The following is a 24,564-nucleotide window of genomic DNA, read 5'->3' on the forward strand; positions in this document are numbered from 1 at the left end:
ATAATTTTAAATGGGACCTTATGGCAAGTGATACCTCGTTTGAAAGGTATTTAAAATACCTATTCAATCATACTAATTTTATTTGAGTTTAAGCTCATTTTGCTGAATAAATGAAATAAATATAAGATCGTAGTTCCGCATTAAATTGATAAAAATTCAAAATGTCGCCTATGGTTACTTGTCAAAAAGGTTGACGTTAACGTAAAAACTACTAGACAATTGAAAAACGTCAACTTTTTTGACAAAAAAACCATAGGCGGAAATTTGTATTTTTATTAATTAAATGCGAAACTACAATATTATATTTATTTAATTTATTTACCAAAATTAAAATCAACTTAAACCCAAAAACAATAGTATGACTGAATAGGTATTTTGAGTACCTTTTAAATGAGGTATCACTTGCCATAAAGTCCCATTTAAAATTATTGGTCACAGTAGCTCTGTAACGTCATCTGTCACTATCACGTCATCTGTCATGACTAGTTAAGAAGCCTACGTCCGTTTATTTCCTCTCTCCAAATTTCAATATTATAAGTATAACCGTTCAAAAGTTACGAGGGGGGGTACGGACTTTTGACTAGCACTGTATAAAGAATATATTCTATTGAATAAACTTAAAAACAATCTGCTAGTTTTCACAATCATAAACTTGTCGGGATGATACCAAAATAATATAGACGTTAAGAGTATATATTCTTTGTGATATGCAGGAGAGTAGATATTCTTTGATGATACGTTCCACAATTAAAATCATGTTCCACAATTAAAACTTTCCTGTTCCCATACATCAAAGTGTGTCCGACTAGACACCGTTAAGCTATTAACAAATTATCAGCTTGCTATTAATAACCTTTTTTTGGTACGCGGAATTCAGGCCTTTATCAGTTAGCGCTGAGTTAAATAATGTTCACGTCGTACTTAAGAGGAAAGGCGCAAAATGTCGCCTGTCAAAATTTTCAATGTGTTTTAAATGTATTCATTTTTTTCCAATCCTGAGAAAACTAATAAGTATTTTTGAAAAATTTAAACGCACATTATGAAATATTACGTTATTACCGAAGGTCGAAAGTCCCTTAGAATAAATAAAAAGTTTCTTTCGAATGAAATATTTGCAATTAAAAATCACACTAAATTTTCTCTTTTATTTTCACCCCTGTAGCTTATTAAAATAAACATTAGGTAGGTATAGAAGTTTTCAGGGACTTTCGGTCCTCAGTAATGTAATCTATCATTCTGCGTTTAAATTTTTCAAAAATATTTATTAGTTTTCTCAGGATTCGAAAACATGAATATACATTTAAAACACATTGAAAATTTTGACAGGCGACATTTTGCGCCTTTCCCTTAATATCTGAACTCACAGAACAATGTAACAATAAACATCTGGGAAATTAAATAATACAAACGTAATAACTTAAAAAATATATATATTTTTTATATAAAATAACATCACTATTCAATTTTTAATTCTTTAGCAAGAGTAGTTGCACAAACATGCATCATATTATGTCTATTAGATTTAAAATTTTCAATAGCTCTATTTCGACTAACCTCCCATTGGAATAATTCTCTATATAAAGGTTTTACAAATTTCATTCTACCAACCACATTCACCCAATCTAAAGCGTTTTGAATTTGTACTTCCCATTTGGCCTTAATGCCAGTTTTCAGCCAACGGAATTTAATTTCTGAATTTTTAACACCATCAAAACCAAACAGTTCATTTAAAGCAACAAGTTTTGGAATTGGTTGCGACTCAGCTTCTGACAGTTTCTGCAAAAAGTATATTAGTTGTTCTGGTATAAGTTGTTGCTTGTCTTCAGCAGATATTGGCAAAGAACCTTCTCCCGTCCAATTGTAAAATTTCTCCAAGAGTTGATCACAGGCTTCAGCCAAGGAAGTATCGTAATCTGGAATGGTTAAAGGCATTCCTGGGGTATGCAACCATTTGTCCCAATCGATATTTTTGATTTCAGGTTCACTTTCAAAGTAATTTTCAAAAAAGTTTTTAAAATCTGTGGTGTCAATAGATTTGTATTTGAAGGTATCAAAGTAGGATCTTAAAAACGGCTCGAACTTATCTAAAATAAAAATATTATGTCAGGTTTATTGACAATTGAAGGGTACAGGCAAAGAAGGTGCTATGTCAATTTTTGTAGAAAATGAGCTTCTGGTCCCCTCTGTTAGCCAGGAATCTCGACTATCATTATATAAATCACCGTTATAAACGTGTTCAGTCAGGAATAACAACATATATTTTAATTTCTTTAGTCATGCTAAGAAGGTGGCAAGTACGCGCGGTCCCGGCGAAAAAATGCTATGTCATGTTGTACACATAGGCTGATGCCATCGCTGTAATTCCAGCAAAATAAACGAGTTTTCGTCAGTGCATAAATAATAAAACACTAGAGAGTTTTAACCTTTAAAACCATTTTTTTAAAAACTTATTATTTTGACGTAGCACCTTCTTTGACTGTTCCCTTCAATTTTAATATATATAATATGGATTTGTTCCTTATCTACACTCGGAAAAATGAAAGAATGCCCATGAACGATCATGTCAATCACATACAATCACATATTTTGTATTTGATGTCTTTTTATATAAATAACAAACGAGAGAGATAGATTATTAATTATCTTAATATGTGATTGATATGATCGTACATGGGTAATCTTTCATTTTTCCGACTGTAGTTGAAGCGAATATACTTGCTTAAAGTTGCTCCGACTATAATCTATTCATTACATTTATGTTAAAATATACACAGTACAAAGAAGTTTTCTGGGAGTTTTAGATCAAAATGTTTTATAGAAAAAAAAATAGTGCGACTTGTAATTTTAAGAAAAACGTGACTTCATTCTTTTATTTTTAGGGCACAATTGTGATTTTAATAATGTTCCCCCACTTAAACTTCAAAATAAACTCCATTTTCGTTGTTAGCACCATTAAAAACATAAAGTAAGACCAAAATTAGCTATTCAAGTACAACCAAATTGGAAAACCAAGTACAACAATTTACAGAATTAATACAGTATGCCTCGTGGGAATCTACTCCACCATTGGTCAGAACCCAAAACAGAAGTCACTGTCCTCCTAGTATAAGGGAGAAGATTAAAGAAAAGCGCCACTTAAGACACCCTGCAGATAAAACCAATTACAACAGGGCAGCGAAACGTTTAAAAGACTACCTATCAAGCATTAAAAATGAGAGCTTCCAAAACTATGTCGAAAACCTAACGTCAACAAAGGATACAAATTACAGCTTATGGAAAGCAACTAAAAAATTGAAGCAACCCAAAGAACATATTCCATCGATAAGGAAACCTGGTGGAAGTTGGGCAAAAACAAATAAAGAGAAAGCAGAAATTTTCGCTACACATCTTGAAACAGTTTTCAAACCTCTCTCAACAAGAGAAGATACAGATGACGAAATTATAGCGTTTCTTGATGCACAAATACCATCAGATGAGCAAATACAACATATTACACCAAATGAGGTACGGTGCATTACAAAAACAGAGCTAGACCCTAAAAAAGCTCCAGGACACGACCTAATCACTGAAAGAATTATGAAAGAACTACCGCGAAAAGGAATACTTATGTTAACCTACCTTACTAACGCCGTCATAAGACTCAAATATTTTCCTGCGCAATGGAAGGTAGCGCAAATAATACTAATCCCTAAACCTGGTAAACCTCAACACGAAACAACTTCATACCGACCGATAAGTCTACTGCCTGTCATGTCGAAAATTATGGAAAAATTACTAGCTAAAAGACTAATGAAAATTATTGCAGAAAAAGAACTTCTACCGATACACCAATTTGGATTTAGAGTCAAACATTCAACAATTGAACAGATCCATCGACTGGTAGAATTAATCCAAGACTCTTTTGAAAGTAAGCAATATTGCTCAACTGCATTCATCGATATGAGTCAAGCTTTTGACAAGGTGTGGCATCAGGGACTACTCTATAAACTAAAAAGGGACCTACACCAGAACATGTATGACATACTATACTCATACCTAAAAGAAAGATATTTTCAGGTAAAATATGAAGACGAGATAACCGGTCTACATCTCATAAAGGCAGGCGTTCCTCAAGGTAGCGTTCTTGGGCCGATCCTGTATCTACTATTTACCTCCGATTTGCCTACGGACAATAAAGTATATACAGCCACATTTGCAGACGATACCGCAATAATGGCGGTACATTCAGATCCCGTTGTTGCAGCAGACCAACTCCAAGAAAACCTAAATAAAGTCCAGAAATGGACTAAGAAATGGAAGATAAAACTTAACGAATCCAAATCAAGCCACATAGTATTCACTAAATGTCATAGCGATTCTCCTCATATATCATTCAACAATGCTCCCCTTCCAACGGTAGATACTGTAAAGTACTTAGGCCTACATATGGACAAGAGACTCACTTGGAAAACTCATACATGGAAAAAAGAAAACATCTTGATACCATATATAGAAAATACTATTGGTTGCTCGGAAGAAAATCCCAGTTGTCGTTGAGAAATAAATTACTAGCATACAATGCCATTTTCAAGCCAATTTGGACCTACGGAATACAGTTGTGGGGCACTGCTTCAAAATCCAATCTAGCAATCATGGACCGGTTTCAAAACAAGCTGTTACGAGCAATAACTGATGCGCCGTGGTTTGTAAGCAACAAAGACATCCTACAAGACCTTCAAGTGCCAACTGTGAGTGAAGTGATAGTGTCACACAGTGATAAATACTTACAGCGACTAGAAAACCACCCAAATGTGTTAGCGCTAAATTTATTAGACAATAGTCAACAAATTAGACGCCTTAAGCAAAAATTTCCATTAGATTTACCATTCTTAACTTAAGAAACACTAATTGTAAACGTAATTGTAATACTCATGTAGAGTAAATATTTATTGAAATATTTCTCTTCGGGCCATTGTAATTTTCAACAAATGTGTTTATGGTCTGTTTTTTTTAGACTAATTGCACAGTAAACAAACAATAAAAAAAAAGTTTTTTTCTATAAAACATTTTCATCTAAAACTTTCCAGAAAACTTCTTTGTACTCTATATTTTAACATGAACGTGATTAAAAAGCTAAATTTCAAATTTCGTCACTCAACTCTTGCAATTAAACTTTGCAATTCAGGAATCTGCACCTTTTCGGAAACAATCGAAATACGATCTAGAATTGAAAATGCCAGAGCAACATTAATATATTCAGCCATTGCGACATATTTCGTTCACTAAAAATACGGCTGCTCAAATGCTATGTATTTCCAGTCTTGCTGTATGGAGCAGAGGCCTGGACAATAACGGAAACATTAATGAGGAAGCTGGATGCATTCGAAACGTGGGTGTACCGACGTATCCTTAAAATATCCTCGGCGACTTACACCACCAACGTAGATGTATTGCGCCGAATGGGAAAACAAAAAGAAACCTCTTTCACAATTAACAAACGGAAACTTGAATACCTCGGTGATAATATGAGACATGATAAATATCATATACTCCAACTGATAATACAGGGTAAAATAGAGAGCAAACGCGGACCCGGAAGAAGAAGACACTCATGGCTTCATAACGTACGCCAATGGTTTGGACTAACATCGATCGAGTTATTCAGAAACGCCGCACACAAAATTAAAATTGCTATGATGATAGCCAACGTCCGCAATGGACAAGGCATATGAAGAAGAAGAAGAAGAAACGCCTTTTACTTTAAAAAATAACTTTATTTTTAAATTACTTTTCGTAACTTATTAGAATAAGACTGAACGCTTGAAATAGCCTCAATTGTCTTTAGAAAGGTGAGACATATACATACAGTGATGAGCGCGCTAATAACCGGCAAAATAACGCAAAAGATGGAAAACATATTAAGTTGTGAGATAAAAAAAATGAAACTTGTGGAGGTGGGAGATTTAGCGATAAAACCTATACACTTGCATTCTATTTATTGTTCCCACCTTTAGACGTATCAGAGGAGTATGTCAACTAAAACTGTCACTGAGACAGTGGCAGTTGCCAAACTCGTCCGATACCTACGTCTAAAGGTGGAAAACAATAAGTAGAATGTAAATGTATAGGTTTTTATCGCTAAATCTCGCACCTCATTTCTTTTTATCTCACAACTTAATATTTTCCATCTTTTGCGTTATTCTGCCGGTTATTAGCACGCTCATCACTGAATACTATAAAAATTTCAGAAAAAAATATTAAAATGGGACAGTCGTAGCGAGTTAAACGCACAAAAACGTGATTTCATTTTTTTAAGATAAAATTGCGATTCTTATCGTGTTCCCCCACTTAAAATTCAAAATAAACTTCATTTTCGTTGTCAGCACTATCAAAAACATTAATAGTGCAGTCACTGAAGGTGGATATGAACTATTATCTCCGATTTCGTTGAACCTCCATCGATTTGCGTGAAAATTGGTGAGTGGTTAGAGGATATCTCAAGGAACAAAGCTGACATGGTGTCAACTTACGCTTTTACCCTAGGGGTGGATGCCACCCCACCTCGAGGGTGAAAATTATTTTATTCTAAATAACCACCTAAATCGATAGAGGGACAAATTCTAAGCAAAATTTGTTATATAAAGTTATTAAAATAAATCAACATTTTTTGAGTTATTAAAGATCAAAGATTTTAATTTTTCGTGAGAAAAATGCATGTTTCAAACCGATTTTTCATACATAACTCAAAAACTATAAGTTTTTACAAAAAAGTTGTTATTACCAAAATTGAAGCTAATAAAAAATGAACTAAACTCCTTACTTGAAAAACCTTTTAATGTTAACTAGAAGTGAGTTATAGGTAATTGAATATATATTTTTTTTCTGCGAGCACCCAAATCTAAGTATTCCAGCTTAAATAACGGGAAAATTATGCATTTTATAACACAAACTTATTAAACATTTTTCAAAGTACTTAGAAATATCTATCAAATAGGCTCTCGAACAAGCTGATAGTATTAAAATTTAGGCTCCAAAAATTTTTCAAAATTTTATCTTTTAAAATTTTTTCCAAAATATGTTATTTGTTTTGAATAACTCCGTTAAGAGGGGGTATGGTTTGAAAACAACATATCAAGCACATATTTGTGAATTTTTTTCGAAGCTATGGTACAAATATTTTATTTTTAAATTAAATAAGCATATTAAGTACAATTCAAAGAATGCTTAGAAAAAAATCCAATCCAAAATATTGGAAAATAAGCCATTGGTGACAAATTTTGACAGGCAGCTCACAAAAGAATGGATTTTGCGGTGGACATCAGAACTCGTCACTCGATCATACGAAACAAAAAATTCAAAAAGATTTAATAAGCTTATGAGTTTCACGAGGTCACAACGTCGAGTTTTTTATTTTTAATGATTTTTGAATTTTTGGTATCACTCAGAAATAAAAAAAAAATGGAATTTATGGTAAAAATTTTGTGAAAATCAACAGACTTATTATTGTTGAACAAAAAATAAGCAAAGAAAGAAAAATATCTCGACGTTGTTACCTCATGAAATGTCTAAAGAAAATATGTGCAAAATATCAGGTAGATCGGCCCAGTAGTTTTTCAGTTACAATGTCCACCGATTTGAAAAAGCAGTTTTGAGAAAAATGCGTTTAAAGTTTTGACAACTGCATCTTCATCTTCTTATTTGTCTGCCAAATCGTAAAGTGATGCACATTGCAATATGTTTTTTAAATCGAGGAGTAATCTACAAAAGAGAAGGCGAACAGTTGTTTAACGTTTCTCACTACGCTCAAGCGTGCTGGCGCGAAGCCGCGGCAACGCAAGTCGAAGGTAGGGATATTCAACACCCTGTATCTCTGGTAATTTTACTCCGATTATTTTGAAATTTTCAGAGAGTATTCTTGGAAGTATGCACTTTTATTTGAAATAATAAAAAAAATTAAATATGTCAAACCATACCCCCCCCCTTAATATTTACGATATCAGGTTCACCTAAAAACCATTTGAAAGTTAATTTCAAGGGCTATTAAGACACGTTGGATTTAATCTTTTGGACTTTTGGATTTAATCTTTAAAAATAAAAGGTTAAATAGCCCCGGTTACATGGTTCTCGTAGCCAAATTTAAGTTTTAAACGTTTCTATCTCGGTTATTTTTTACCCTACAGAAATAGTAAACAAGGTAAAATATTTGATACAAAAAAAAATAAAATTTGGTTATATATCATTTTTTACGTATAGTGAGTATTTTTGGAGTTATTATCAAAAGAAAATGAAAATTACGATAATTTTAAAACTTTTGATTTTTGTTAATGATACCTTTCTTTCAAAAATATGCATTCTAAATGGGTCAAAATTGTTGAAATCATTACTTTTGCTAATATAAAGACATTCTTGTAGGATTACTATAAATTTTAATTTCTGTGGAATGGGCGTATGTTTTATTTTTCACTTTTTCCTAAAAAAATCGAAAGAGTTCTCTTATTTTCATCATAACTTGCTTAATTTTGATGTTATTAACTTCTTCTGGAGGTCATTTAATGGGTATTCCGAAGTACTTTGACAGGTACTTAGCGGGTAGATTTTATAAAATGCATCGTTTCCCGTTATTTAAGCTTGAATACTTAGATTTGAGTACTCGTCGAAAAAAATATACATTCAATTACCGATAACTCACTTTGACTTAAAATTAGTTTAGTGTTTTAAGTGAGGAGCAAATTCAATTTTTTATTATCTTCAATTTTGTTAATTATAACTTTTTTATAAAAGCTTATAGTTTTTGAGTTATAAGTGAAAAATTGCTTTAAAACGTGCATTTTTTACGAAAAAATAAGATTTTTAATCTTTAATAACTCAAAAAGTATTAATTTATATTAATATCTTAATATAACAAATTTTGCTTAGAATTTGACCCTCTATCGAATTATGGTATTACTTTTAATACAATAATTTTCACCCCCGTTAAGGGATGGCATCCACCCCCAGGGTAAAAGCTCAAGTTGGCACTATGTCACCTTTGTTCCTCGTGGTATTCTCTAACTACTCACCAATTTTCATAAAAATCGATGGAGGTTCAACGAAATCGGAGGTGAAAACATTTAGTGACTGCACTATAAGTACGACCAAAATTAGCCATTCACAAGTGGTCAGTATCTCGAAAAATAAGGGTTATTTTGAGGTTTTATAACGTCGATATTAAAAGTCGCACCATTTTTTTTCCATAAAACATTTTCATCTACAACTTTCCAGAAAACTTCTTTGTACTCTATATTTTAACATAAACGTGATTAAAATTTCGTCACTGAACTTTTGCGATTAAACTTTGCAATTAAGGAATCTGCACCTTTTACTTAAAACATAACTTTTACTAGAATAAGAGTGAAAGTTTGAAACAGGCTCCATTGTCTTCAGAAAGTTGAGAAATATATGCTATAAAAATTTCAAAAAAAATATTAAAATGGAAGAGAGGAGTTAAATGCGAAAAACGTGATTTTACAATTCAAAATAAACCTCATTTTCGTTTTCAGCATCATCAAAAACATAAAGTAAGACGAAAATTAGCCAATAGCCACACTGTGATCAGTATCTCGAAAATAAGCGTTTTTTTGGGGGTGTACCGCCCGACTAATATACAAACGGAAAGATAACATCTTAAGTTTTGATACTGTCAAAAATTTTAAACATACAACTGTAGCATGTATATAATCGTACTAACTTTACCTCTATAACTATTAATTAGCACAAAAATATACATGCTACAGTTGTATGTTTAAAATTTTTGACAGTATCAAAACTTAAAATGTAATCTTTCCGTTTGCATATTAGACGAGAGGTACACCCCCAAAATTTTACCTCTACAACTATTAATAACGAGACTGGCTGAATGACTATAGTCCAAGCAAAAAAACTATTAATAATAAAATTCTCACCTGGACCACCAACAGTTTTTTCTAAATACCTAAGGAATGTTTGACCCTTTTCATATGGGACTGTTGAAAATGCTTCATCTGGATGGACTCCTTTTAAATCTACTATAAGATTAGTTAAAGGACTATCAGCGCCCAACACTTCTATCTGAAAACAATTTTGTCCAAATACGTTTTAACCAATATACCACTTTAATACTTACAGCTTCTTTTAAATCACTTATGCCCGTGTAGGCGTCAAAGTCTTGCATTTGTGGTGATACCAATCTACTAATAATTTTCCTCTCAACCAACATTGTAAAACCCTCATTTAACCAGAAATGCTCGAAGGTTTTGTTCGTTACCAGATTTCCTGTCCAACTGTGTGATATTTCATGAGCTATTACATTAGCTAAAGATCTATCGCCAGCCTAAAAGTAATAAAAAATCTAAGTTACATCTTTTGCCTTCTCCACCAAACCTGATATTCACAAAACAGACTACTTCTTGGAAAAAACCACATCAATTGGGTGAGTTTCATATAACTCTTCTGGTGCTTGCCTTCTATGTATAGGCATTCGAGTGAATATATATTTATCCCTCCTACCGATTGGTGATTTACCTCTTGCTATTTTGACCACACGTGTCTCCCCCATTCTGGTTATGTGGTTATTCCATTCTTTTTTCTATTTAGTGTTCATTCGTTTATACACTGTACGTTACATTGTGTTCTAATGTCTTCACTATTCTTTCGATCTCTCAGCGTATTTCCTGTAATTCTTCTCAGTACTCTCATCTCTGCCGTTTCCAGTAGTCTTTGTGTTGTGGCTGTATCGGGTCTTGTTTCTGATGCATATGTCATTATTGGTCTTATACTGGCTTTATCAATTCTTGACTTCATCATCATCATTCTCTTTGCCTTTATCCCTATGCGGGGTCGGCTTCCCTAATTGCATTTCTCCATACAATTATATTTTGGGTCATATCAATATTAATCCCCTTTACCAACATGTCCTGCCTAATCGTCTCCCCCACGTCTTCTTTGGTCTTCCTCTTCTAATCCTTCCAGGAATCTGCACTTCAGCAATTCTTCGTATTGCGTGATTAGCGTCTCGACGTTGAACATGACCAAACGATCTCTACCCATGCTCTCTCATTTTGGCATCAATTGTTGCCACACCTAGACTTCCCTTAATATACTCATTTTTAATTTTATCCTTTTTTGTCACTCCACTCATCCATCTAAGCATTCTCATTTCCGCCACATGCATTCGTTGTTCCTCTTTCTTTTTCACTGCACAACATTAAATTCCGTACATCATAGCCGGTCTTATGGCTGTTTTACAGAATTTTCCCTTCAACTTCATTGGAATTTTCCTCTCACACAGCACACCACTCGCTTCCTTCCACTTCATCCACCCAGCCCTAATTCTACAGCATGCATCTCCATCTATTTCTCCATTACTCTGTAATACCGATCCCAGGTACTTAAAACTATTGCTTTTTTACAATCAGTTCACCATCCAAAGATATCATTTTATTTGTAGTAACTCCATCTTGAACATTGCAAATACTCTGTCTTTGTCCTACTAAGTTTTAAACCTTTTTCCTCCAGAGCTTGTCTCCACTGTTCCAGTTTTTGTTCTAAGTCTCTTTCACTATTTCCTACTAACACGACATCATCAGCATACATTAAGCACCATGGAATGTTACCCTGTAGTTTCGATGTGATCTGGTCCAAAACTAATGAGAATAAATACGGACTAAGCACCGAGCCTTGGTGCAATCCTACTTTCACATGAAACTGATCAGTCTCTCCCACACCTGTCCTAACACTAGTCGTTACACCCTCATACATATCCCTCACAACCTTTACATATTCACCAGGGACTCCTTTCTTATTGAGTGACCACCACAGAATCTCTCGAGGAACTCTATCATAAGCTTTCTCAAGATCAATGAATACCATATGAGCGTTTGTTTCTTTACTCCTGTATTTTTCCATCAACTGCCTTATATGTAATGAAAAATTGCATCTGCTGTTGATCTGCCCTGCTAAAGCCAAATTGATTCTCGGATATTTCGATCTCTTCACATATCCGTCTATCAATCTACTTTCCCATACTCTTTCCCATATTTTCATGGTGTGGCTAAGCAGTTTTATAACCCTGTAGTTTGTACATTGTTGTATATCTGCCTTGTTTTTGTAGACAGGTACTAGTATACTGCTTCTTCATTTATCTAGCATTTGTCCAACTTCCATAATTCTACTAAATAAACCTGCTAGCCACCTTGTTCCTGTCTCTCCCAATGCTCTCCATACTTCCCCAGGAATATCATCTGGTCCTACCGCTTTTCCTTTCTTTATTTTTTGAAGCGCTTGAGCCACTTCCTCGTTTGTTATTTTGGTGACCATTGCTGCTACTGTCTCCGTTGACTCTACAGGCAGTCTGTCAAATTCTTCATTTAATAAGCTGTCAAAGTACTTTCTCCATCTCTTTTTGACATCCTTTTCGTGAACTAGTATTTTATTATTTTCATCTCGGATACATCTAATCTGATTAAAATCTTTTGCTTTCTTTGCTCTCTGTTTGGCTATTTTATATATCTTCGTTTCGCCTTCCCTGGTATCAAGTTGATCGTATAGGTTTGAATACGCTTCTGCTTTGGCTTTTGCTACTGCTACTTTCGCTTCCTTTTTCGCCACCATATAGTTTTGAAGATCTGTGTTGGATCTGGTTTCTTGCCAGTTTTTATATAATTTTCCCTTCTCTTTTATTTTTCCTTGTACTTCATTTGACCACCAGTAAGTCTCTTTATCCTCAAACTTTTTTCCTGACGTTTTCCCAAGTATTTCAATAGCAGTCTCTCTAATGCTACAGGCCATATTTCTCCAAATTGTATGTATTAGGGCTTCCTTTAATGTTCCAACAAATTTTTGTCTACTATTCTTTCCCTGAATTCTTTCTCATCTTTTAGCATCCACCACTTGATTTTTTGTGGTCCTCTCCGATATTCTGGTTTAGCTTCACTTTTTACTTCAATGTCCAGAACAAGCAGCTTATGTTGTTGGCTTACTGTCTCACTAACTATTACCTTGCAGTCCTTGCATTCACGTATGAAATACGTATACGTATTCCTTATTCAATACGCCGTCCTTATCATGAAATAGTCTATTTGGGATTGATGTTGTCCACTTTTGTACGTAATAAGATGAGTTTCTCTCTTTTTAAAATGACTTCATCTCAGTTCATTTTTAAAATGACTTCAATCTCAAATTCTTGACTTCATCTCAGTGTTAATATGTCGGTTTAGCCATATAGTGTTATTAAGGCATCCTGCCAGTCTACTTACTTTTTGTACTTGATTTCTCACTTTGTTCAGGTCTCCGTAACTTGACAATGTAATTCCAAGGTATTTTACTTCCACTACTTGTTCAATACTGATACCATCAATTTCTATTTTACATCTGATTGGTTCTTTACTGATTACTATTGTTTTAGTTTTCTGAGATGAAATTATCATATTGAATTCTTTTGCTCTTATGTTAAATCTGTGGACTAATCTTTGGACTATCTTCATCTTGGGCTATCAATATTGCGTCGTCTGCGTAGCAGAGTATTTTAACTTCCTTGTTCCCCATTCTATATCCCCTTCCTTTGTTGACGTTTTTGATGATTTCATCCATGATTAAATTGAAGAGCATAGGACTCAATGAGTCTCCCTGTCTTATTCCGCTGCCTATATCTATAGGTTCTGTAAGTTGTCCATCTATTCTGACTTCCACGTTGTTGTTTTGGTAGATGTTTTCAATACTTTTTATATCTAGGGCGACTTCTCTATTATACAGAAGATGGATTACATCTTTGAGTCTTACTCTGTCAAATGCTTTCAGTGCAATCAGACATAGAAATGCTGGTCTATTATACTCTAGTGATTTCTCAATAATTTGCTTTATGACGAATATTGCGTCTGTACACGATCTTCCAGTTCGTATGATCTAGATTCTAGATGAAATATATAAATTGAAAAAGTAGTTAAAAAAGAGCAGATATTTGAATAGGGCATTTCTAAGTCTTCGGTTTGAGTATTACCATGTGATTTTTAAAATAAAATTATTATAAAACCTATATAAATTACACAAACCTACCAATAAAGTGGGCGTAACAAAAGTTAAACAAGGGTTTTCCATTCCTCCATATGGAAAACTGGGAGGTAAGACCAGAAGATCATATATACCCCACACATATGGTCCACAAATATCTTCAGCAGTCTTAAGTTGATGTTCTGTTTCAGCAAATTCATAGGCACTCTCCTCGATCAGTTCTTTTTCTGCCCAAACGTGTGATCTGGGTCCCAAACGCCTAGATTCAAGAGCACCTACAGCAAGGGCTATAAGGTAAGAAGGCACTGGAATCTGCTGGTAAAAAGAATATTGCTTCTTGTCGCCAATCACCTTGGATCCTTCATTGATAGCCGACATTAACACTTCCAATTCCTTTGGGGCAGAAATCTACAAAACATTATTTGTTTGCATTATATTTAATCCATATTATTATTATTAATTATTAGCGTCAACAATATGTTTTATCAGAAACATGATGATGTCAATTGCATTTTATTCAAATTATCTTATGCATTAGGAAAGTGTATATCTTAAGTACTGATTACTTTCAGTGTTTGCACTAAACAACTTTGTAGATACATTTTTACACAATCAGTTTGTTATTTATTTATTAAGTACCAGATATTATTAAATACTATTAAATACAAGTAGATATCAAACAAATATTGACAGTCATTCGGGATCAAAATCCTGTAATACTGACATTATCAATTTTATACAAATGATATTTACTTCTTTATTTTTTAGTAAACGTCAAACGGGACTTTAAACCCTTTGGATCAGCTGAAATTGGCCTTGAATTAATTTGAAGATTCTCTGCATACACACATAATAATGGATCAAGGTTTACATTATCATTTACTCGATTTTTAAAAACTATACTTTCTGCTATAGATTTTTTTATACTCGAGCTGTTTAAAAGATGGAATCCAAGGTCGCGTGATAACTCAATGCAAGCATCGACCGATCGTTCGAAGCCAGATCTTCTAGCAACTGTTTACACCCTACACCGTCATTATTTGCCTTACAAAAGCCCAACAGGGTCAAGAAAGCATAACAATACATGGAGAACAATTTAAAAAGTTGAAAAATATAAATATCTGGGTACAATAATTAATAAAAATAATGAATACAGAAAAAAAAATTAAATCAAGAATAGGACAGGCACGAAATGCTTTCAACAAACTGAAAACAATATTTGTAGCAGGGACATTACTTCTTCTTCTTCTTCTTCTTCTTATAATATACCTCTTGGCCTGTTCCTTACCGATTTTGAGCTTGTATTCGTAGCTGTGATGTTGACTGCCAGCTATCTCGCCACCTTTTAAAGGGCCTTCCTATTGGTCTCTTGCCTGTGTTGGCTTCGAATCCCTGGCTATACGGGCTATTCTCTCGCTGTCCATTCTCGTCACATGCTGATTCCACTCTCGTCGTCTCTGTCTTCTCCACCGTACTATATCTTGTATGTTACAGAGATCTCTTATTCTGTCGTTCGGTATTCTGTCTCTCAGTGTTTTCCCAGTTATTGACCTCAGCGTTCTCATTTCTGATGTTCTCAGTATCCTCTTGGTTTCTGCTGTATCACATCTTGTTTCTATCGCGTACGTCATGATCGGTCTGACACATGATTTGTATATGCGTACTTTCCCTTCCAGCCTCATATCTTTGTTTCTCCAGATGACATCCCTCAGACATCCTGACACGTAATTGGCTTTATTTGCTTGCTTTCGGACGCTCTCTTTAACATCTCCATAACTACATATTTCGATTCCCAGATATTGGAATCTCGAGACTTGTTCAATTAGTTCGTTGTTAATTACTAATTTGCATCTTATGGGTTCCCTTGACACTACCAGGGATTCTGTCTTGGCTGTTGATATTTTCATGTTGTAGTTCTTCGCCACTGTATTGAAAGTTTGTGCCATTCGCTGTAGGTTATCCTCGTTATCGGAGATTAAGATTGCGTCGTCAGCATAACAGAGGATTTTTATTTGTCTTTCCGCCATCTTATATCCTTTTCCAATACCTTTAATGTTTTCTATGACTAAATTTTGTCCATGACTAAATTAAAAAGCAATGGGCTCAAGCTATCCCCCTGTCTGATTCCCGAGTTGATTTCTACTTCCGATTCTCGACTTTCGGTTCATTCTCGACTTTTATTCTGGTTTTGTTCTTCGTATTAATGTCTTTAATTATCCTTATCATCTTGTTGGGCTGATTTTTCTTCTTTAGCAATCTTAGCTCATCTTCCAATCTTACACAATCGAAGGCCTTAGTCAGATCTATAAAGCACATAAATGCAGGTTTATTATATTCCAGTGCTTTCTCAGCAATTTGTCTGGCTATGAATATGGCGTCTATTGTGGACCTATTTTTCCGAAAACCTTGTTGTTCCTCACTAATTCTGTATCCTTCATTTATTTTATTGGCAAGTAATTTTGTTAAGAGTTTAAGGGTTGTGCTCAGCAAGGTGATGGTACGGTAGTTGCTAGGGTCTTTGCTGTTTCCTCTCTTGTGTATAGGTATTGTTATACTCGTCCTCCACTGGTCTGGTACACGCTGGCTACATATTATTTCTTGAAAGAGGATCTCTATGTTTTCGATTAAGGTTTCTCCTCCGTATTTCAGGAGTTCATTTGGTATCCCATCGGGTCCTGGTGCTTTTCTGTTTTTTAATTTACGTATGTTATTCCTTATTTCTTCTTTTGTGATTTCTAGTTCTGTGTCTATGTTGGATTCGTCTTCATTTCCTGTTTCTTCCTCTTCTTCAGGTACTATAGTATCTTCCTTATATGGTTCTTCTATATAGGCGGTCCATTGTTCTGCTTCTATTTTATTTAAACTTCTATATTCGTTAATGGGTTTTTTTCCTATTTTTTAGTATTTTCCAAACTTTTCTTTGCGCCCCATACAAATCGTGTTCCATTTCTTTGGTAAAGCGTGTCCAATATTACCTTTTTATATTTCTTATCTTAGAATTGATGTAATTTCTTGTGTCTCTGTATTGTTGGTAATTGTTTGGTGTTTTGTTAGTGCAGTATTGTAGGTATGCTTTCCTCTTCTCATACAGCTTTCCTTTGCGGCTTGTAATATATTATATTCTATTTTTGCCCATGTCTCATTTACTCCTTCACCTGTTGTTACTGGGTTTATCTCAAATCTTTGTTCTAAACGTCTTTTATACAGCCATTTTGTGTTTTGGTTCTCTAGAGACTCAATGTTTAGTTTTTCGAAGTACTTGAGTGGTTTTTTCTTGTTTTGTGGTATTTTGAGCAAAAATTTTCCAAGCACCATTTTATGGTCTGATCCGATATTGGGCGATGTTAATGCTCTTACGTCTAGTATTTGTTTAGGTATGATTTCTCTATTTGTAATTATATAGTCAGTCTATTGTTGATTGTTGGCCTTGCGTGTTTTGCCTCGTGTATTTGTGTTGGGGTTTGTGTGGAAGAAACGTGTTGTTTATTCTCAACAAATTTTGGGTACAGAATTCAACAAGGTATTCTCCATTTCGGTTCAATGTATCTTCGTTAAATCGTTGTTTGCTATTATCTATGCTGTCGTTTCCTATTCTTGCATTGAGATCTCCAAGAATAATTATTTTTTCGTTCTTCTGTATCTTGTCGATTACATCCTGTAGTTTATTATAGAAGTCTTCCGTCTCCCCCTCGGGTTTACTTACAATTACAGGGACATTATAATTTCTTTAAAAAATAAGACTTGTGAGATGCTACGTGTTCTCCGTATTATTTTATGGGTTGGAGGGTTGAATATTACAAAAGGATGTTTCGGACAGATTAGAAACATTCGAGTTATGGGTCTACAAAAGGATATTAAGAATAAGTTGGGTGGATAGTCACGAATGTCGAGGTATTGAGAAGAATTCGAAAAGATAAAGAGGTTTTAAATACAATTAAAGTCAGAAAACTGCAATATATGGGTTATAACTTGTTGCAATTGATAATACAAGGAAGAATACAAGATAGAAGGAGTCGTGGAAGAAGATGCATCTCCTAGTTAAACAGTTTGAGAGCTTGGTTTAACTGCACCTGCTGATCTCTTTAGAGCAGTGGTATCGAAAGTGCGAATTGCCATGCTGGTTGCCAACCTTCTCAAAGGAAATGGTACATGAAGATGACTGATCCTGCTCGAAAAAAGGACATTAAGAGTACTACGGAATATACCAGGCGCAGGGAATGTCACTTACTGAATCTGTACAGCTGGTTGGAAAGATTTAAAAATAAAATAAACATTACATAAACAGTACAAGGAAATATTGGTGAAATTCAAATGGCAATCTCAGTGTCATTGTTAATGTAGATTCTGAGCTATGTTAGTTTGTAAATGTTTATGTAAATAGAATTTTTGCGTAAAGAAAAAACGTTATTTGAAAATGGGCTTTATGCAACTATTGACTGGACGTCCATTTTTGGTCTATTTGTCATTTATATAATTATTGTCTTCTTCTTCCTCTTTATAAGCAATTCTGCTTGTTCATTGGCGGATTGATACCTCTATGGAAGGTTATCACTCCATCTTTTGCGCGGTCGGCTGATACTTCTTCTACCGATTGGTGATTTATCTCTTGATATTTTACCACTGACATTCTGCTTGTGTGGTTATTGCCATTCTGCTTATGCGGTTATTCTATTCTTTTTTTAGTGTCCACTCGTTTATACATACACTGTCAACTCTGCCTGCAGTTTTGTTAAGTGGATCGAGTAGAACTGTTGCCGGTCCCAAGCCCGGATAAAGGAGGAGGGGGTCTACAGCCAGGTTAGCACCCTACTGCTAAACGTTAAAAGCATACAGCTCATAGAAACAGGAATATGCCTCGGAACAGGAATGATATAATCAATGTGTGCATCAAAAGTATTGTCTATCTAAATAAAAATTATGAAACTATGTGCTTATTACATATGCGCATAGTTTGAAAAAAGTTTGGTGCATATATTATATCCGGTCTTTAGTAATAGAATATAACAATAAAATATGTATGTGTTCGACTTACTGTAGCTCTGTAAGGATGTTTAACAGCTGGAGTATCTTGGCAAGGTATCACAGATCTTGCATGTGTTGGCTGAAAATACAAAATATAATGAGTAAAGTTAACAATTTAAAATCAACTGTTGTCTTACTTGAAATTGGCTAAATAAAAATGGGTGTATTTTTCCTGCGGTTGTTTGCGGCTGAAGCCATTGAAGACCACTAGCGTCGGGGGCAGTTTCATACTCGATATGAATTCTGAAAGTTAATATTTTGTTAGTATTGATAATAGGAAGTGCATTTTAAGAATTTAATATATTATGCTATATGTATGTATTTTGTTATTGGGACCGTGCAAGTTCGGCAAAGCGACACCTGGTTTCTACGCTCAGCAACATTATTCGCACTTTTAATTATATTGGCCAATTATATTAGTCCTGGTTACTGGATAATTGTCAAGGTCATAGTCCAAAAAAATAATAAGAAGAAAAGCTAAGATTCAGGTTATGTTATTAAAACGTAAACAATTGTAGGTAGTAAATAAAATTAGTTATTAAAATGCAGTACTGCAAGCAAAATGCAATTAATTAAATTTACCTTTATAGGTATAATAATTGCATATCATATCAATATTGTGGAGCAATATATAATTTTTCTTCTTCATTGACAGTAGATATGAAATATACGCCAATTTGACAATTTCAATTGACAATGAATTATTTAAGAAAGTTACAATATTTCTCTGCTATTCTCGCACGATCGTTTCTCGTATCCCCTCCAAGTACTTGCACACCGCGAATAGAAGAGAAGTCATACTGGCACTTGTACAAAGTATTGGCTCTACTATCATTCTCTTCTAGATACAATTTTCGTTTCATTCATGCCAATCTTTATTATTGTACTCGACGCCTATTGTCTTAGTTTGAATTTGACTAAGTATATACAAAAAAACCTGTTAAAAAAGGTTTTGACTAAAAATGACTACCCGTTGTCGTTTATAAACAAGGAACTCCACAAGATTGAAGAGAAGAAACAACAAAACACCACAAGCACTTCAGAGACACCCACAAGAAAGGATTCAAAGATAATTGAAGATGATAGGAAACAAGTACATCACAACAAAATTCAAAACAACCAATACTCTGATATCTATCCTGTCCAAACCAAACAACACACACGAAAGATCCAAAAACTGCATCCATAAAATACCGTGAATGCAACAATTTCTACGTGGGAGAAACTGCAAGAACACTAACTGTCAGGGTCAACGAGTATGAAAAATCATCAAGAACAGAGAAATTCGAGATATTCAAACATTCCTGGGATAGCGAGCATAGAGTAGAATAGAAAGATAGACCAGGGCGCATATGAAAAATATTAGTACATTTGGATGTTGAGAGGTGACTCATATTTTTTTGCAGAAATTGCTTGAAAATAACTCATATAATAATATTTGAGTTATCCTCCCACTCAAAAAGGTCCGGAACATGTAAATAATCAAAATTTAAAAAAATAAAGGAAAAATTCGATTTTTTTTAACTTTTCAACAATTATAACTTTAAAAGTATTCATTTACGAGAAAAGTTGCACTAACATAAAAGTTCAGTAATTAAATTTCCTACAATACAGGATTAGTTGAAATTTTTAAAAATTGCCACCCTGGTTGCAAAATAGCAATAATTGCGAAAAAAAAAACAAAAAAACAAGTATTCGCATTTTACGTTTTTCAACCATTTATAGAATTTATACTACACATAGGACCTTCATATTTCACCCAGAAAAACTTTATGATATAGTGAAACAATACTGTTAATTTCATTAAGATGGATTTAATAGATTTTGCAAAATAAATTTTGCAATCCAGCTTTCGCAAAAAAATTAATCTTTTCAAAATGTTGCAGGACTGAAAATAAAGCAGACAGCAAGTTGAATTTTTTTGACATTTAAAAGAATACTGTACCTTTCACTTAAAATTTTCAAAATTAAAATCGGTTAACTACCACGGCGTCAGCAATTTTTATAAATAAACATTAATTTTTGAGATGTTACGCGCAGGATAGCAGATACGTTTGCTCTGATTGGGCATTCCAATGACCTTTGATAATGATTGATAAATTTTAATTTTTTAGTACATTTCGATATAAATAAATAAATTTGTTTATTGCAAAATAAAAACACATTCTCTGTCCTTTGAAATTACACTTTTTTTAGCAAAAACTTTCTTTGTTCATATATTTTAACTTAGATAATAAAAGTTTATTATTTTTAAACATATCAATTGTTTAAAAAATATTTCACAAACAATAATCAGATTAGTTTGATTTTTGTGGAATTAAAATATTAAAATACAACAAAATATAGAGTTAGAAAATAATATATTAGATAAAGATTGGAAGAAATTTTGGTGGAAATCAACTTGTGTGAATCGAACACCGCTGTGCTGCGCGTAGCACCAAAAACTAATGTTTATTTAAAAAAATTCCTGACGCCGTGTTAGTTAACCGATTTTAATTTTACAAAGTGCGAATGAAAGGTACAGTATTCTTCTATATGTAAAAAAAATTTCAACTTGCTATCTGCTTTATTTTCAATCCTGCAATATTTTGAAAAAAATATTTTTTTCGCGAAAGCTGGATTGCAAAATTTATTTTGCAAAATCTATTAAACCGATCTTAATGAAATTTACAATATTGTTTTACCATATCATAAAGTTTTTCTGGGTAAAATATGAAGGTCCTAAGTGTAGCATAAATGTTTGAAAAACGTAAAATGCGAATACTTGTTTTTATGGGTTTTTCGCAATTATTGCTATTTTGCAACAAGGGTGACGATTGTTAAAATTTTTAATCAATTCTATATTGTAGGAAATTTAATTATGTAACTTTTATGTCAGTGCAACTTTTCTCGAAAGTGAATACTTTTAAAATTATAACCAAAAACGAAGAAAAAAATCGAATTTTTCCTTCATTTTTTGACATTTTGATTATTTAAACAATGTTCCGGACCTTTTTCGAGTGGGAGAATAATCAATTATTATTATATGAGTTCATTCCAAGCAATTCCTGCAAAAAATATGAATCACCTCTCAACGTCCATCTCAAAATAGATGCGTCCTGGACTAAGATGCGTTAATAATTATGAAAGAAACATACATGAAAAGAGAAAACTTAAAAAAGCAGCCTCATCCTATTTAACGAAAAATAATGAGTAGCAAACTTCTCAGCAGAATGCAGTAGGCTTTGGTTGCCAATACTAAAAGAAGCCAGCATCAAAAACATATAATACCAACAACTGGGCTGAGCTGGGATATACAGAGATAAGTCTTCGTGAAAGCCTAGGTAATCACTATACTATCGTCCAAGCGGAAATTTATGCTATAGAGATGTGCCTGCAGGAACTAATCACGAGGAACTATTCGCGGTGTGCAAGTACTTGGAAGGGATACGTGAAACGATCGTGCGCGAATAGCGGAGAAATATTGCAACTTTCTTAAATAATTCATGTCAATTGAAATTGTCAAATTGATGTACATTTCATACTACACTGTCATTGAAGAAGAAAAATTATATATTGCTCCACAATATTGATATGATATGCAATTATTACATAAAGGTAAATTTAATTAATTGTATTCTCCTAGCAGTACTGCATTTTAATCACTAATTTTATTTACTACATACAATTGTTTACGTTTTAATAACATAACGTAAATCTTACTTTGTCTTCTTATTATTTTTTTGACTATATCCTTGACAATTATCCAGTAACCAGGACCATATGATTGGCCAATATAATTAAAAGTGCGAATAAAAATGCAGCGCGTAGAAACCAGGTGTCGCTTTTCCGAACTTGCACGGTCCCAATAGGAGCAAATCTATAAAAATTATATCTAATAACCAGGCAGGATTGAAGGTACTGGAATCCAAGTTAGTTTAGAACTGTATTCAGAATCTGATTAGGATCCGAAAAAGTAATAAAGTAAGTTTACTCTGGGTGTCTAGAAATATTGGTATTGAAGTGAAAGAAAACCTTTCCTACTTGCTAGGGAAGGGACAAAAGAAACATTCATAGGCTCAGAACATGTTGTTCGCCTAGTAAGAAGGACAGCCAAAAGAACAATATCGTACTGGGTGGAACGGATGAAACATAACCACTGGTACGAACAAATAGGTCTTAAATATTCTGAGATCCAAAGATCTACTTAAAGTGTCGTCTCCTCAATGGAGGTTGGCTACTACAATTGCAAACTCTTCTCTGTCTTCAGCTGTTCTTATTAGCTGTTTAAAATTTAGCCCTGTCCATTGTCGGATATTTCTGAGCCACGATAGTCTCTTCGTTCCTAGTCCTCTCCTTCCCTCGATCTTTTCTTTCACTATAAGTTGAGCATATTGGTACTTATTATTTCTCAGTATGTGGCCCAGGTATCATGTTTTTCTAACTTTCACTGCGTTGAAAAGTTCTCTTGCCTTGCCTATTCTATGCAGCACTTTTTCGTTTGGGGTATGCGATGTCCACGAAATTTTAAGAATTCTCCGGTAGATCCACATTTCAAAGGCCTTCAACTTATTTATGGTTGATGTTTTAAGGGTCCATGTCTCAACTGCATAGAGAAGAGTCGACCAGACGTAGCATTTGGATAAACGTAGTCGAATTTCGAGATTTATTCGAGAATCACAAAGCAGTTTTTTGATTTTTTCGAAAGATTTTCTGGCCTGTTCTATTCTCGATCTTAATTCTAGATCAGGATTTAGGCTGCTATCGATCCCACATCCCAAGTACTTAAATCTATTGACTTGTTCTAAAATGTGCCCATTTATTGTGCAAGGTTGAGGTACGTTTTGGTTTTTTCGGATTGGCATCACTTTGGTTTTTTTTAATGATTATTTTCATACCAAACTGCTCACAGGTCGAGTTGGTCTTGTCGATGAGTCGTTGTAGACCCAAGTCGGAATCCGCAATCAACACCGTATTATCGGCGTATCTGATGCTGTTGATATTTACGCCATTCACCTTGACTCCATCCTTCGAGTTCGCCAGTGCCTCTTTAAATAGAAACTCGGAGTAAAAATTAAACAGCAGAGGCGACAGAACACATCCCTGTCTAACTCCCCTCCTAATTTCTACTTCTGCGGATGTGGAATCCTCGATTCTAACTCTGGCGTTTTGGTTCCAGTACAAGTTCTTTAGTAAATTGACGTCTTTTCCATCTAAACCGACTTCTTGCAAACGTTCTAATAGTAGGTCGTGTCTTACTCTATCAAATGCTTTTTCGAAGTCTATAAAGCATATAAATATATATTTCTGTTGGTCTTAGCATTTTTGCGCGAGAACTAGTAAATTGAAGAGGGCTTCTCTCGTTCCCATGCCGGCTCTGAATCCAAACTGATCGTCTCCGATGATTGTTTCGCACTTTCTATAAATACGATTATGTACGACTTTTAACAGGACTTTTACTGCAAAGATCTACTACTGTAAATATCTACTACTCGTTGATATGAATAGGAGTGATTTGGGTATTATCGTAGGCCTGTTAACAGGACACTTCTGTCGGCTCAA

The 24,564-nt window shown here is 34.0% G+C and overlaps 1 protein-coding gene across 1 annotated transcript in view; it reads right to left on the reverse strand.

The window, feature by feature from the left end:
* Nucleotides 1–1,413: 1,413 nt before the first annotated feature.
* The window catches only part of LOC126889691 (leukotriene A-4 hydrolase), a 62,913-nt gene continuing 39,762 nt past the window's right edge, over nt 1,414–24,564 (reverse strand). The window contains exons 4-9 of the mRNA XM_050658211.1: nt 19,161–19,266; nt 19,034–19,102; nt 14,047–14,409; nt 10,121–10,327; nt 9,921–10,065; nt 1,414–2,084 (exon numbers count right to left, since the gene is read on the reverse strand). Of these exons, the coding sequence (XP_050514168.1) occupies nt 1,456–2,084; nt 9,921–10,065; nt 10,121–10,327; nt 14,047–14,409; nt 19,034–19,102; nt 19,161–19,266 (1,519 nt within the window). The 3' untranslated portion in view covers nt 1,414–1,455. The remainder of the gene's footprint in view (nt 2,085–9,920; nt 10,066–10,120; nt 10,328–14,046; nt 14,410–19,033; nt 19,103–19,160; nt 19,267–24,564) is intronic.

This window comes from Diabrotica virgifera, chromosome 8 (genome assembly GCF_917563875.1).
Source record: "Diabrotica virgifera virgifera chromosome 8, PGI_DIABVI_V3a".
NCBI classification, from domain to species: domain Eukaryota; kingdom Metazoa; phylum Arthropoda; class Insecta; order Coleoptera; family Chrysomelidae; genus Diabrotica; species Diabrotica virgifera.